General features: G+C 42.5%; 1 protein-coding gene across 1 annotated transcript in view; it reads right to left on the bottom strand.

Moving 5' to 3' along the window:
* The window catches only part of LOC144507818 (mitochondrial 10-formyltetrahydrofolate dehydrogenase-like), a 136805-nt gene that overhangs the window by 38917 nt on the left and 80930 nt on the right, over positions 1 to 16958 (bottom strand). The window contains exons 9-15 of the mRNA XM_078235145.1: positions 12778 to 12869; positions 12458 to 12605; positions 12007 to 12126; positions 10592 to 10719; positions 8823 to 8973; positions 8306 to 8376; positions 8080 to 8185 (exon numbers count right to left, since the gene is read on the bottom strand). Coding sequence (XP_078091271.1) covers positions 8080 to 8185; positions 8306 to 8376; positions 8823 to 8973; positions 10592 to 10719; positions 12007 to 12126; positions 12458 to 12605; positions 12778 to 12869 — 816 coding nt within the window. The remainder of the gene's footprint in view (positions 1 to 8079; positions 8186 to 8305; positions 8377 to 8822; positions 8974 to 10591; positions 10720 to 12006; positions 12127 to 12457; positions 12606 to 12777; positions 12870 to 16958) is intronic.

Here is a 16958-nt window from a genome sequence, read left to right as displayed (position 1 = left end):
CCTTCTCTGTGAACGATATGCCTGGTCTGTATAGCACGCAAGAAAAAATACTTTTCACTGTATACTAATACATGCGACAATAATAAATTGAATCAAAGATGTGGGAGGAATGTTCCCAATGTTGGGGAAGTGCAGAACGAGGGGTCACAGTCTAAGAATAAAGGGTAAGCCATTCAGGACGGAGATAAGGAAGAACTTCTTCATTCAGAGAGTTGTGGACCTGTGGAACAGAAAGCCGTTGGGGCCAATTCGTTAGATATGTTCAAGAGGGAGCTGGACGTGGCTCTCGTGGCTAAAGAAATCAAGGGGTATGGAGAGAGAGCAGGAGTGGGATACTTAAAGTGCATGAACAGCCTTGATTGCATTGAATGGTGCTGCAGACTAGAATGGCCGAATGGCCTACTGCTGCACCTATTTTCTATGTTTCGAAGACATTGACATGAAGGCAAATGGAATTTTGTCCTTCATTGCTAGAGGGATGGAGTTGAAAAATAGCAAGGTTATGTTGCAGCTGTATAAGTTGCTAGTGAGGCCACACCTGGAGTACTGCATGCAGTTTTGGTCTCCTTACTTGAGAAAGGATATACTGGCACTGGAGAGGGTACAGAGGAGATTCACTAAGTTGATTCCGGGGTTGACAGGGTTGGTTTACGAGGAGAGACTAAGTAGACTGGGGCTATACTCACTGGAATTCAGAAGAATGAGGGGAGATATAGAAACATATAAGATCATGAAGGGAATAGATAAGATAGAAACAGGGAAGTTGTTTCCACTGGCAGGTGAAACTAGAACATAGAACAGTACAGCACAGAACAGGCCCTTCGGCCCACGATGTTGTGCCGAGCTTTATCTGAGACCAAGATCAAGCTATCCCACTCCCTATCATCCTGGTGTGCTCCATGTGCCTATCCAATAACCGCTTAAATGTTCCTAAAGTGTCTGACTCCACTATCACTGCAGGCAGTCCATTCCACACCCCAACCACTCTCTGCGTAAAGAACCTACCTCTGATATCCTTCCTGTATCTCCCACCACGAACCCTATAGTTATGCCCTCTTGTAATAGCTCCATCCACCCGAGGAAATAGTCTTTGAACGTTCACTCGATCTATCCCCTTCATCATTTTATAAACCTCTATTAAGTCTCCCCTCAGCCTCCTCTGCTCCAGAGAGAACAGCCCTAGCTCCCTCAACCTTTCCTCATAAGACCTACACTCCAAACCAGGCAGCATCCTGGTAAATCTCCTCTGCACTCTTTCCAGCGCTTCCACATCCTTCTTATAGTGAGGTGACCAGAACTGCACACAATATTCCAAATGTGGTCTAACCAAGGTCCTGTACAGTTGCAGCATAACCCCACGGCTCTTAAGAACATAAGAAATAGGAGCAGGAGTAGGCCATCTAGCCCCTCGAGCCTGCCCCGCCATTCAATAAGATCATGGCTGATCTGACGTGGATCAGTACCACTTACCCGCCTGATCCCCATAACCCTTAATTCCCTTACCGATCAGGAATCCATCCATCCGCGCTTTAAACATATTCAGCGAGGTAGCCTCCACCACCTCAGTGGGCAGAGAATTCCAGAGATTCACCACCCTCTGGGAGAAGAAGTTCCTCCTCAACTCTGTCTTAAACCGACCCCCCTTTATTTTGAGGCTGTGTCCTCTAGTTTTAACTTCCTTACTAAGTGGAAAGAATCTCTCCGCCTCCACCCTATCCAGCCCCCGCATTATCTTATAAGTCTCCATAAGATCCCCCCTCATCCTTCTAAACTCCAACGAGTACAAACCCAATCTCCTCAGCCTCTCCTCATAATCCAAACCCCTCATCTCCGGTATCAACCTGGTGAACCTTCTCTGCACTCCCTCCAATGCCAATATATCCTTCCTCATATAAGGGGACCAATACTGCACACAGTATTCCAGCTGCGGCCTCACCAATGCCCTGTACAGGTGCATCAAGACATCCCTGCTTTTATATTCTATGCCCTTCGCAATATAGGCCAACATCCCATTTGCCTTCTTGATCACCTGTTGTACCTGCAGACTGGGCTTTTGCGTCTCATGCACAAGGACCCCCAGGTCCCTTTGCACGGTAGCATGTTTTAATTTGTTTCCATTGAGATAGTAATCCCATTTGTTATTATTTCCTCCAAAGTGTATAACCTCGCATTTATCAACGTTATACTCCATTTGCCATATCCTCGCCCACTCACTCAGCCTGTCCAAATCTCTCTGCAGATCTTCTCCGTCCTCCACACGATTCACTTTTCCACTTATCTTTGTGTCGTCTGCAAACTTCATTACCCTACACTCCGTCCCCTCCTCCAGATCATCTATATAAATGGTAAACAGTTGCGGCCCGAGTACCGATCCCTGTGGCACGCCACTAGTTACCTTCCTCCAACCGGAAAAACACCCATTTATTCCGACTCTTTGCTTCCTGTCGGATAGCCAGTCCCCAATCCACTTTAACACACTACCCCCAACTCCGTGTGCCCTAATCTTCTTCAGCAGCCTTTTATGGGGCACCTTATCAAACGCCTTTTGGAAATCCAAAAACACCGCATCCACCGGTTCTCCTCCATCAACCGCCCTAGTCACATCTTCATAAAAATCCAACATGTTCGTCAAGCACGACTTTCCCCTCATGAATCCATGCTGCGTCTGATTGATCGAACCATTTCTATCCAGATGCCCTGCTATCTCCTCTTTAATAATGGATTCCAGCATTTTCCCTACTACAGACGTTAAGCTGACCGGCCTATAGTTACCCGCCTTTTGTCTCCTTCCTTTTTTAAACAGCGGCGTAACATTAGCCGTTTTCCAATCAACCGGCACTACCCCAGAATGCAACGAGTTTTGATAAATAATCACTAACGCATCCACTATTACCTCTGACATTTCTTTCAATACCCTGGGATGCATTCCATCCGGACCCGGGGACTTGTCCACCTTCAGTCCCATTAGTCTACCCAGCACTGCCTCTCTGGTAACATTAATTGTATTAAGTATTTCTCCTGCTGCCAACCCTCTATCGTTAATATTTGGCAAACTATTTGTGTCCTCCACCGTGAAGACCGACACAAAAAACTTATTTAAAGACTCAGCCATATCCTCATTTCCCACTATTAACTCCCCCCTCTTGTCCTCCAAGGGTCCAACATTCACTCTAGCCACTCTATTCCTTTTTATATATTTATAAAAACTTTTACTATCATTTTTTATATTAATTGCTAGCCTAGCTTCATAGTCTATCCTTCCTTTCTTTATCGCTTTCTTAGTCTCTCTTTGTTGTTTCTTAAATTTTTCCCAATCACTTGTTTCTCCACTATTTTTGGCCACTCTGTACGCAGCTGTTTTTATTTTAATACTCTCCTTTATTTCCTTCGTTATCCACGGCTGGTTCTCCCTTTTCTTACAATCCTTGTTTTTTGCTGGAATATATTTTTGTTGAGAACTGAAAAGGATCTCCTTAAAAATCCTCCACTGTTCCTCAGCTATCCTACCTGCCAGCCTGCTCTCCCAGTCTACCTTAGCCAATTCATCCCTCATCCTCTTAAACTCCAACCCCCTGTTAATAAAAGCTAACACACTATAGGCCTTCTTCACAGCTCTATCCACTTGAGTGGCAACCTTTAGAGATCTGTGGATATGAACCCCAAGATCTCTCTGTTCCTCCACAGTCTTCAGAACCCTACCTTTGACCCTGTAATCCACATTTTAATTAGTCCTACCAAAATGAATCACCTCACATTTATCAGGGTTAAACTCCATTTGCCATTTTTCAGCCCAGCTTTGCATCCTATCTATGTCTCTTTGTAGCCTACAACAGCCCTCCACCTCATCCACTACTCCACCAATCTTGGTATCATCAGCAAATTTACTGATCCACCCTTCAGCCCCCTCCTCTAAGTCATTAATAAAAATCACAAAGAGCAGAGGACCAAGCACTGATCCCTGTGGCACTCCGCTAGCAACCTGCCTCCAATCCGAAAATTTTCCATCGACCACCACCCTCTGTCTTCGATCAGACAGCCAGTTACCTATCCAATCGGCCAACTTTCCCTCTATCCCACACCTCCTCACTTTCATCATAAGCCGACCTTGGGGGACCTTATCAAACGCCTTACTAAAATCCATGTATATGACATCAACTGCCCTACCTTCATCAACACACTTAGTTACCTCCTCAAAAAATTCTATCAAATTTGTGAGGCACGACTTGCCCTTCACGAATCCGTGCTGACTATCCCGGATTAATCCGCATCTTTCTAAATGGTCGTAAATCCCATCTCTAAGGACCCTTTCCATCAATTTACCAACCACCAAAGTAAGACTAACAGGTCTATAATTACCAGGGTCATTTCTATTCCCTTTCTTGAACAGTGGAACAACATTCGCCATTCTCCAGTCCTCTGGCACCATCCCCGTGGACAGCGAGGACCCAAAGATCAAAGCCAAAGGCTCTGCAATCTCATCCCTTGCCTCCCAAAGAATCCTAGGATACATTTCATCAGGCCCAGGGGACTTATCGACCTTTAGTTTATTCAAAACTGCTAGGACATCCTCCCTCCGAACATCTATTTCCTCCAGCCTATTAGCCTGTAACACCTTCTCTTCCTCAAAAACATGGCCCCTCTCCTTGGTGAACACTGAAGAAAAGTATTCATTCATCACCTCGCCTATCTCTACTGACGCCATACACAAGTTCCCACTACTCTCCTTGACCGGCCCTAACCTCACCCTGGTCATTCTTTTATTCCTCACATAAGAGCAAAACTCTTTTATTCTTTTATTCCTCACATAAGAGCTAGGGGGCATGGCCTCAAAACAAGGGGGAGTAAGTTTATGACTGGGTTGAGGAGAAACTTCTTCCCCCAAATCTGAACCTGTGGAATTCCCTCCCTAATGAAGCAGTTGAGGCCACCTCATTGAATGTTTTTAAGGCTAGAATAGATACATTTTTGAACAGTGAAGAAATTAAGGATTATGGTGAGCGGGCGGGTAAGTGGAGCTGAATCCACAAAAAGACAGCCATGATCTTCTTGAATGGCAGAGCAGACTCGAAGGGCCAGATGGCCTACTCCTGCTCCTTGTTCTTATGCTGACCCCACGGGACTGGAACTGTCTGCCACATGGAACAAGAGTAGCAAACCATGGCTTGGAGTTTTCCTGTCATGTCCTACGCCTTTACATTAAACTTTTGAAAGATGCTTTGTTTCAGATTATATCTAATTCTCCAGGTCCCTTCTTTCCTGCTCCTCTTCACAAAAGAGGACACAAATCAGATGCCAGGAATGTTGGAGAATGCAAGATTTAGTGAGAGGGAAGGACCGAGGGAGATCAATATTAGTAGAGAAATGGTGCTGGGAAAATTGATGGGATTGTAGGTGGATAAATCCCCAAGGCCTGGTCATCTACATCCCAGAGTACTTAAGGGAGTGGCTCTAGAATTAGTGGATGTGGAACAGTCCCTGCAGATTGGAGGGTAGCGAATGTCACTCCAAAGTTCAGAAAGGGAGGTAGAGAGAAAACAGGGAATTATAGACCAGCAAGCCTAACATCGGTAGTGGGGAAAATTCTCGAATCCATTATCAAGACTTTATAGCGGAGCATTTAGAAAGCAGTGGCAGGATCAGACAGAGTCAGCATGGATTTATGAAGGGGAAATCATGTAACTAGTAGAGTTGACAAGGGGGGAGCCGGTAGATGTGGTATATTTGGACTTTCAGAAAGCGTTTGACAAAGTCCCGCACAAGAGATTATCGTGCAAGATTGAAGCGCATGGGACTGGGGGAAGTGTATTGAGGTGGATAGGAAACTGGTTGGCAGGGAGGAAACAAAGAGTAAGAATTAATGGGTCCTTTCCAAATTGGCAGGCAGTAACTAGTGGGGTGCCACAGGGATCGGTGCTGGGACCCCAGCTATTCACAATATATATTAATGATTTGGATGATGGAACAAAATGTAACATCTCAAAGTTTGCAGATGATACCAAGTTGGGTGGGAGGATGAACTGTGATGAGGGTGCAGAGATCCTTCAGCATCATCTGGACAGGTTGTGAGAGTGAGCAAATCAATGGCAGACGCAGTATAATTTGGATAAGTGTGAGGTTATTCACTTTGGAAGCAAAAACAAGGCGGCAGATTATTACCTGAATGGCTGTAAATTGGGAGAGGGGAGTGTGCAGCGGGACCTGGATGTCCTTGTTCACCAGTCACTGAAGATAAGCATGTGTGCAGCAGGCAGTAAAGTAGGCAAATGGTATGTTGGCCTTCATTGCGAGAGGTTTCGAGTACTGGAGCAGGGATGTGTTGTTGCAATTATACAGGGCCTTGGTGAAGCCACGCTGTGTGCAGTTCTGGTCTCCTTTTCTGAGGAAGGATGTTCTTGCTCTCGAGGGAGTGCAGCGAAGGTTTACCAGGCTGATTCTGGGGATGGCGGGACTGACGTATGAGGAGAGATTGACTAGGTTAGGATTTTTTCCCTGGAGTTCAGACGAATGAAGGGGGATCTCATTAAGACTTATAAAATTCTAATAGGACTAGACAAGGTAGATGCAGGAAGGATGTTTCCGATAGTGGGAGTATCCAGAACCAGGGCTCACAGTCTGAGGATTCGGGATAGACCATTTAGGACACAGATGAAGAGACATTTCTTCACCCAAAAAGTGGTGAGCCTGTGGAAGTCATTACCACAGGAAGTAGTTGATGCCAAAACATTGAATGTATTCAAGAGATGGTTAGATATAACGCTTAGGGCGAATGGGATCAAAGGTTATAGGGAGAAAGCAGGATCAGGCTATCAAGTTGGATGATCAGCCAGGATTATGATGAATGGCAGAGCAGGCTCAAAGGGACAAATGGCCTCCTCCTGGTCCTATCTTCTATGTTTCTATGTATTACTTGACCAGCAGCCAATGCAGGGCAGCGAGTACAGGGTTGATAGAAGTGCTTGCTATGAATTTCACAGTGATTCATTTTGGCAGTAAGAATATGAACAAAGTGCAAAAGAAAGAGAGAAACTGTAAAGGAGGTGCAGGAACAAAGAGACCTCGGTTCATATGTACATAGGTCACTGAAGGTGGTAGGGCGTGTTGAGAGAGTCGTTAATAAAACATACAGGATACTAGGTTTTATTAACAGGGCACTGAGTACAAAAGTAAGGAGGTCATGTTGAAGTTGTATAACACACTAGTTAGGCCTCATTTGGAGACTGTATCCAGTTCTTGGCGACATACTTGAGGAAGGATGTGAAGGCATTGGAAAGATACAGATGAAATTGACAACAATGATTCCAGGAAAAAGAACTGTAGCTATGAGGTTAGATTGGAGTGGTTGCGACTGTTTTCCTTGGAGAAAAGAAGGCTGAGAGGAGATTTAGTAGAGGTATTCAAGACCCTGAGGGGGATGGACAAGGTTGATGATGAGAAACTGTTTCCATTCAAGACAGCATCAAGAACTAAAGGGCATCGATGCAAAATAATGAGCAAAAGGAGTAGCAGTGATGTGAGCAAAAATTCTTTCACCCAGTTGGTGATTGGAGTCTGGAATGAACTTCCCAAGAGGGTGGTAGATTGAGGTATTCAAAAGGGAATTAGATTGCTACGTGAAAAGAAAGAATGTGCAAGGTTACAGGGTTAAGGCAGGGGAGTGGGACTGACTGGGTAGAATGCTCCTTCAGAGAGCCAGATGGCCAAATGGCCTCCTTCTGTACTGTAAAGATTCTGAGATTCAGCGATTCTGAGTTAAGACACAGCCAGAGTTTTGGATGACTTCAGGTTTCTCTCAAAATTCACAGCTCCAAAGAGCATTAACACTCCACTTAGTAGAGCATTTGAACTGCTGGCTCCTGCAGTTCCCCCACATGGTGTCCCACGGATTTGCAAATCACTTGGGTGGGTGAAATTTGGTTTGTCCTACATTTAGAGATTGAGCATTTCCAGCTGTTATCATGTCGATATTTGAGGGCTAGTTAGACAGCACTACAAGCAGAGTCCAGACAGTAAATTGTCCTATCTACTGAAAAGGTAACTCAAAGAGGAGATTATTAACAACGCAAGTTTGTGGTGCATTACCTGTGCCGGTTTCAGTACTAAGGTGTTTCCAGCAGCTAAACACGCTGCACTCTTCCATGCCAGCATCATGAGTGGGTAATTCCAGGGAATAATAATTGCACAGACACTGCAAAACACCAATAGCCAGCAGTCAAATCCAACCTCAGTCAAATATTCACCCTTAAAACAAATTTTACACTTCCAGGCTACTTATGAAATAGACTGACGAATGAATTAACCATCTTACCCGAGTGGTTCTTTCTTTGTGAATGTTAAGTTATGGTTGGGACGTGCTTGATTAATGGGGATTGTAGAACCCTAAAGGACATCAAAAATTACTCAGATTAAATTTCAGTCAGGAAATAATTTTTTAACAAAACCAAGTCAGATTTCAAGTTCCTTAATTGAACCGTTAATTAATGAGGGCTGGTAATGCATGTTTAATCAGGAGAGTCCAATTAGTTGGAACAATGGCCTATGTGAAAAAAAGGTAGTAACATAAACACACACATCCTCTGATCTGGAACGTCTCTGCTTGTGGACTTTACCACCAATCCATATTTGCAGAAACAAACCTTAGCTTTCCCAAGAGCCAATGGATCCAATTTAGAACACATTCAATTTGTTTTAGAAAAGAAATGCAAATTTTTAAATAAAGTGTAATGATTTAGTATCAAGCTGTAGAACCACTACAGTTAGCACTCACTGTTTCCATTCTTTATAATAAGTGAATGGAAGATCCATGGTATGTGTTAGTTCTGTACCTGGATCTTGTCACACCATCCTGCAAAGTATCTGAATGTCTGAATGGACATTCCAACATGCGTCGTCAGAGCAAGTGTGTACACAGCCCCCGAATCAATGGCTTCAATGGTGGCAAGTTCTTCCTGGTGCTCTTCCATCAGATCTGCAAGTCTAAAGTTGAACATAGTAAGTAAACGAATACAGAAACTTAGGAACAGGAAAAAGCTACATATCATAGGAGGTTGCAGGGTTAAAGGAACAGGGATTCACCCCACCTTTTCTAGTAATAAAGTATTGTGTGCTATATTTTCTTATGAGAACAGAATTAGAAAGTTACACCCAAAGTTTTGTTCATTAGGCCCCCATTTTGTTGGTATTAGGTGGCACAGTGGTTAGCACTGCTGCCTCACAGGAGTCCAGGTTTGATTCCCAGCTTGGGTCACTGTCTGTGCGGGGTCTGCACGTTCTCGCTGTGTCTGCGTGGGTTTCCTCGGGCGCTCCCATTTCCTCCCACAGTCCAAAAGATATGCTGGTTTGGTGCATTGGCCAAGTTAAATTCTCTCTCAGTGTACCCGAACAGGCACTGGAATGTAGCAACTAGGGGATTTTCACAGTAACCTCATTGCAGTGCTAAAGTAAGCCTACTTGTGACATTAATTTAAAAAAAAATTAATTTGAACCCAGATTTCCAACCATCTCCTTATTACGACCGGGAATGCACAAATCTATGTAATCAGTCAGTCTTGGGAAAGCATTAATTCACGCTGTATCTGCCTTCCCAAAGCATGAAAACTGAAGCTTCAAGCTATCGATCCATCATTCATCTGCATTAACCACAGCAAGTTAATAAGAATATGAACATGCAATCATGGATACTTTACAATGCTTCATGTGATTTGTCGTGAAACTATGAAAATAATTTCTAAAAGAATCCAGGGTCCGTGGATTCCTGAGGTGTGTAAAGAATTTCTGTGGATCTGTAAAATAATGTGAAACCGTCTACTGAGCACAGCAGCGAATGAGAAGTGGTCAGAGATGGGCCTGGTGCAAGCTGGAACACAGGAGCAGAGTGTGGCCACAACACGTGTGGTTGTCTCACCAAGGAGGGGAGCACACACGTTCACAGAATCTGCAAGGAGGGGCATGCACATCAATTTCACTCATACCTGCATCTTCAAAGCATCATTAAAGCATTCTTCACACGCAGCACTTGCATAGCATAAGTATTATATTATTCAGATAAGGGTGTCAGAGATAACTGCCTATCTATCAGAGCAGGATCCTTCAGTCAAAAAGATTGAAAACTTCTGTTCTCAAATATTGTGCAAATCTAAATGAGAAATAAAAAGCAATTGCTCAGAAGAATTGCAAGAGACCAGGAAAATGACTATTCTGTGGTGCTTTGAGGTGCATTTAAACTTCTGCCCTGAGCCAGTGCAAATGCAGGAAATTCATGTGCCTGGAGAAGGAACCATCAGAATGTGCTAAGATGTATTTGTGACAGAGATTGATAAACAGATGTAACAAGAAAATTGAAGTGGAGCATAATACTGGAGCATAATGAATGCCCACGTTTCCTTGATTTGGGTGTTTGTTGTAAGACCCCGTTGTGTCTATGGGTGAAAATAGACAGCAAATTCCACCTGTCTTTAGAACTCAATCCTGTTTTGCACAACAACTCAGCTGCTACTAAAGTGAGCAGTGACAAGTCAGCAAATCAAATAACTTACATAATTACTTACAATATGTGAGAAAATGCACTGTAATGGGAATATCAGAAAGCCCTTACTGGTACAACAATCTCCCTCTGTCTCTTGCATTCATCTTCCCCCACTGTCCATTTTCAAATGCATCTTTTGCTGCTGCCACAGCTCTATCAACATCAGCAACCGATGAATACGACACCTCACAGATTACCTGCCAAACAGACCAATGAATTTACTAAGTCACGAGGCTGGTATCACTATATTTTCAGGCCATTACAAAGCACAAGTAGCCCCATTTACCTTATTATATTGCTGTTACTATTAAGTTATTTACAGGGCAAGGAATGCCTTAATAGTCATTTGGTCGTACAGAACTTGAGTACTGCTGAAAAAAGAGGTTTGTCAAAGCTTTTCATCTTGCACTCATCAGGACACTTCACAAGAATACTGACCGATACAAGGGGAAAAAATTATTTATACTGTATGAAGAAGAGACTGCTGATTGGTTGGCAAGTGGACTAAGTGACAGATAACTGCAAAGCATTGTTTGAAATTTAAACTAGGTGGCTTGACCCTGATTGATTAAGGCATTGCTCTGGGAATAACTCAGTGAATAACTCAGTCACTTATTTTACTTAGTTGAAACATGCGCAATGTGTTGTACCTGTTTTTTCTCTCTATGTATTAATATGTGTAGCTTCCAGTACATGCAAATGCGCCACAATGAGCTCAACTGAAAATCTTAAACTTGGCTGTCAGCATAATTCTTGGTGCACTGAGGATTACTTCAGTGCCAATGTGATGCTAGGTATGTGGGTTATTACGTCCCAAAGACTGGGAAAACATATCAGACATCATGCTCCAGCCGCTGTTCACAACGTGCAAGATAGAGACTGTACACAACCAGCCCATGCCTGCAAAACTCAAAACAGTGTACAACATTAGATCCGATTCCACGATTGGACAACATTTGCTAAATAATCCTATGTGCTAAGAATTACGTTGACAACAAATTCAAGATTGTCATTTGGGCCTGACAATGCATTTGCATGTACTGGAAGCTATATATATTAACAAACAGGGCCTTGTTCCTTGCAGACAGAAATAACATGTACACATATCGTACCTGTTTCAGCTAAACAAAATAAATGACAGCCATTCACTGATTCAATTCCATGGGCAATGCACTGATCAGAGTCAAGTTTCCTGGTTTAAATTTCCAACAATCCTTGGCAGTTATTTGTCAATCACCAACAACTGGCGCATCTCCATGGCAACACCTCCACCAATCAGTTCCACTTGCTAACCAATCAGCATTTTCTTCTCATGCAGTATAAATTGTTGCTTTCCCTTTGTATCAGAATTCTGGAGAAGTGTCCTGATGAGTGCAAGATGCAAAGCTTTGACATGGCTCCTTGTTTCAGCAATATGCTTCTAGTTAAAAATATCAGTTCATTTTTTCATATTGATGAACCTCATTTAAAGATCGGTTACTCACAGAGCCATCAGTGGGATTGATAGTTTTGTATGTCTTTCCATCCTCAGAATTTGTAAACCTGCCATCTATGAAGCACTGATGTGGCATTTTCACAGTCATGTTATTAACATCCATCGCAACCTTAAAATTAGAACCAAAATATCTTGTTATTGGGACCTTTACTCAGAATGTGTTGGAAGACTCATTCTTTCAGGATTTCTGTGGATAAAATCACAAATGTTAACAAACTAAACAAGTAGTTTGGAAATTCAACGTTGGGGGCCTTTCAAACAATGAAGTCCCCATGAAAACTGAAACTTTTAATTTGGTTCAAAATGTCTTCTAAGTGCAGCAGTTAAATGAATACCTCAGGTCACTCTGCTGACTGGAATGAATTTTATAAAGTGTAATAAGTTAAGTTCTTTGTATATCAGAGACCGGGAAACTGACCAATGAATATTGTGGTACTTACATAATCCACCTCCAATTCCTCTTCTTCATCCTCTCCTCTTAGTTTCCTCACAACCATTTGGATGAAATCCTCAAACTTTGTTGCCATATAAACATTTTCATTCTCCAATTGCAGGCCACTGCATTTTTGTTTGATTTCTTCAATCAGCCTATACATACACCAATGATTTCAACAAAGCTTAGTTCACTTTATACAGTATTTCAGAATAAAAGTGCAAAGAACATACTTCGTAAAATTTGTAAATGGAATTGGATATTCATGTGTCACCGAGACGGCAAAGTACTGTGTTCAAGACAAATAAAGTATAAAGCGAAAATTACCTGACCACATCCATGGAAGCCGCTCCAGATTTGAAGAAATCTGTGGCATCCTCAATGGCATCAACATTACTCAGAATTGATTTCCAGATAACCTGGAACAATAATAATAAATCAAACTAGCCTATGTACATAAGTGAACATCTGCCATTCTAGAAAAAATCATTGCAGTGGACCCCACGTGTCAAGAGTATGCCGGATATGTCAAATCTTTGGGTAATTTTGGGTTTTAGCCCCTCAACCACAGTACTAGTTCAAATTGGACAACTGGTCCACTCCCAAATACAACTGATTCTCTGTAATGATTTCCTTCAGCCCTGATAAACATAACTTACTGTCTATAAAATCTGTTTCTTCCAAGATTGAATTTTCAAAATTTTCCAATCTTCCATAGATACAGGAGTGGTGCCAGAGGACTGAAGAATTGCAGATGTTACATTCCTGTTCAAGTGCAGGTATAAGCCCAGCAACTACAGACTAGTCTGTTTAAGCTTAATGATGGGGAAGCCTACATAAATGATAATTCTGGACAAAAGTAATAGTCACTCGGCCAAATATAGATTAATTAAGGAAAGCCAGCTTGGATTTCTTAAGGGAAAATTATGTTGAACAAAATTGCTGGAGATTTTTGATGAGGTAACAGAGAGGGTTGATGAAGGCAATGCTGTTGATGATCTTCCAGAAGACACTTGATTAAGTGCTAATGCCACACAGCAGCTTGTGCGAAAAGATAAAGCTCATGTAATAAAAAGGACAGTAAACAGAATTAGCTCAGTGACAGGAAGCAGAGAGTAATGGAGAATGGTTGTTTCTCGGACTTTATGGTGAGATTCACAGGGGTCGGTTATAGGACCACTGCTTTTCCTGATATATATTACGGCCTGGACCTTGTGTACACGGCAATTTCAAAATTTGCAGATGGCATAAAACCTTGAAGCACTGTGAACTGTGAGGAGGACAGTATAAATTTCAAAATGACATGAGACAGGTTGGTGGAATGGGTGGACAAGCGGCCGATCAAACTTAATGCACCAAAGTATGAAGTGATTCATTTTGGTAGGAAGAACAGGGAGAGCACAGAAGGTATTTGGACTATTGGCTGTGCTGGCTCTCTGAGAAAGCGATCCAATTAGTCCAGGTCCCATGCTCCTTCCTCTAACCCTGTCATTATTTTCCATTTGAATTATTTAACCAAGGCACTTTGAAAGTTATTATCGAATCTGCTTCACCACCCTTTCAGACCGGGCATTCCAAATCACTGAAACTTGCTGCACAAAAATATTTCTCTTCATCACCCTCTAAGTGTCAACTATCTTAGATCTGTGTCCACTTCCTCCCCATCTACCTTATCAAAGCCTTTCAAAATTTTAAACACCTCTATTAAAAGATTCTTTCTGTGCTTTAAATAAACAAAGTAAGCTTCTCTTGTGTCTGCACATAACTGAAATTCCTGGTATCCATTCTAGTAAATCTTCTTTGTACCTTCTCCAAGGCCTTGACATCCTTCCTAAAGTTGTATCCAAACTTGGACACAATTCTTCAGCTAAGGTCTAACCAGTGTTTTATCAAGCTTTGGTTTGATAAATCGCCTTGTTTTTGCACTCTAAGCCTTTGTTTAAAAAGCCAAGGAAAATTATTTACCTTTTCTCAAATGGTATTCTCCTCTTGTCCTACCAACATTCAAGAGTTTACACCCCTCCTGTTCATGTGTCTCTGTTCTAGTCTCTTCTTTAAAACTGCACCATTTAGTTTATATTGAAGAGGGACCAACGTTGTGCTCTCAACTAACTGGTCATTGCTATTCATGGATTTTATAAAAAGGCACTGCAACCACCGCCCACAGTCCTTCATCCAATAATTTATTGTACATGAAGTGCTTTCAGGAATGTTAACGGTGTGCTAAGATTATATAGAAATTAACTTGTTATTTGTTAGTGCTCACTGACAATTGGAACTAAAAATATGTGGTGAGGAACTTGTTGAATGGTTATCATGATCTTTCAAAAACTTCTCAATTCAGCAACTTGACGAGAATTGAAAAATTAATCACTCCATTTTTTAACAAGAATAGGAAAAAATATTTATCAGTTGTGTACAAGTTACAAGAATCTGCTATTAAGGACAGAGTGAACATTTGAACAAATATAAACTGATCAAAGAGCCAATTTAGTGGAATCTTTTAAGAAAGTTGTTAACATGGTAGTTTTTTTATTTGTATGGCTGGGGAAGCAGTTATTTCGATGTCCATAAGACATAGAAGCAGAAATAGACCATTCGGTCCATTTAGTCTGCTCTGCCATTGAATGAGATCGTAGTATCCCTACAGTGCGGAAGGAGGTCATTCAGCCCATCAAGTCTGCACTGACTCTCCAAAAGAATATCCTACCAAGGTCCAACCCCCACTCTATCCCTGTAACCCCATGCATTTACCATGGCAAGTCCACTTAGTCTACACACCCCTGGATACTAAGGGGCAATTTAGCATGGCCAATCCACCTAACCTGCATAAGTTAGGAGCGTGGGAGGAAACTAGAGCTCCTGGAGGAAACCCACGCAGACATGGGGAGAATGTGCAAACTCTTCCACCCAGACAGTCACCCAGGAGACAGTGCAGAGAAGATTGACAAGAATGTTGCCAGGGCTGGAGAATTGTAGCTATGAGAACAGTTTGGAAAGGTTTGGTTTGTTTTCCTTGGAACAGAGAAGGCTGAGGAGTAACGTAATTGAAGTGTACAAAACTGTGAGGGGTAGGGAGACAGTAGACAGGAGGAACCTGTTTCCCTTGGCAGAGAGTTAAAAAACCAGGGGTTAAAGATAAGTGGCAGAAGAATTAGAGGGGACATGAGGAAAACCTTTTTGAAGCTGTTTCTCATGTTCCACTTGTGAAGCAAGTGGCCACAGCTTCCCCAGTTCATCCTCAAGTGCTTGAGGGTTGTCCAAGTTTTCTGTGGAAGGTTGAAACCTGGGACTTCACCACTCGTGTCAGTTCTCATGTGGCGCTTGGTGATATTTGCAGTCAACTAGAAGGTGTACCATTGAGAGATCGTGCTGCCATCAGTTAAAAAGGTGTGGAGTGTGTTCCAGTAGGAACTATTGGATTCCAAACTACACAACGGTCTACCCAACAGCAGAGTATTGCAGCTCTACCTGACTCAGGGGCTGTTACACACAGATTATTTCCAGAACATTGAGACCCACAAAGCTTGAGTGCTTTCCTGTGCGAGCACACATTGAACCTCCTAATGTCTGCAGGAAAAATATCCTCCTCAAAGAACACCAGCAACTGACAGCTAACAAAGCACTAACAACACAAATCATGGTCAGTCATGGAGTGTCTTATCTCTTACATGCTTTATAGATTTCCAGAAGGCATTCAGCAAAACTCCACATGAGGCAGGGTTAACGAAAGTTAGAGCATTTGGATCAGGTATTGGTTAGAAAGTATAAACCACAGAGAATTGAGAATGAGTATGTAGTCAAATTGCCAGGATGTGACTGGTGCTGTCATCCAGGTTACAGCTTTTTATTTTATTAACCAATGAGAGCTGTAAATCCAATTTGACAATAACACCAAGTGGAGCAGAGGCAGTGCATGTTCACCAAAATAATAGCAGGGCTAAAATAATTCAGAGTAGAAATGACAGGATATATCGGATAAATACATGGCTAAAGAGATGGCGTCAGGGGGAGGGATTCAGATTCCTGGGACATTGGGGACCGGTTGTGGGGGAGGTGGGACCTGTACAAATTGGATGGGTTACAACTGGGCAGGACTGGGACTGATGTCCTAGGGGGACTGTTTGCTAGGGTGGTTGAGAGGGTTTAAACTAATATGCCGGGGGATGGGAACCTATGTAAGGTGTCAGAGAAGGAGGGAGCAAGGACAAAAACAAAAGGTAGAAAAGGGAATAAGAAAAGTGATAGGCAGAGAACCAAGGACAAAGTTCAAACAGGGCTATAGAGAAATATTTGGGGAGCAAGGCGAACAATGTTTAAAAAGACAAGCTTAAAGGCTCTGTGCCTTAATGCGTGGAGCATTTGCAATAAAGTGGATGAACTAATCATGCAGATAGATATAAACGGGTACAATATAATTGGCATTACAGAGACATGGCTGCAGGGTGACCGGGGTGGGAATTGAATGTCCCAGGATATTCAATATTTAGGAAGGACAGGCATAAAGG

The sequence above is a fragment of the Mustelus asterias genome, chromosome 19 (assembly GCF_964213995.1).
Source record: "Mustelus asterias chromosome 19, sMusAst1.hap1.1, whole genome shotgun sequence".
NCBI classification, from domain to species: domain Eukaryota; kingdom Metazoa; phylum Chordata; class Chondrichthyes; order Carcharhiniformes; family Triakidae; genus Mustelus; species Mustelus asterias.
The sequence above is the reverse complement of the archived record's forward strand: the minus strand, read 5'-3'. Positions and strand labels throughout refer to the sequence as shown.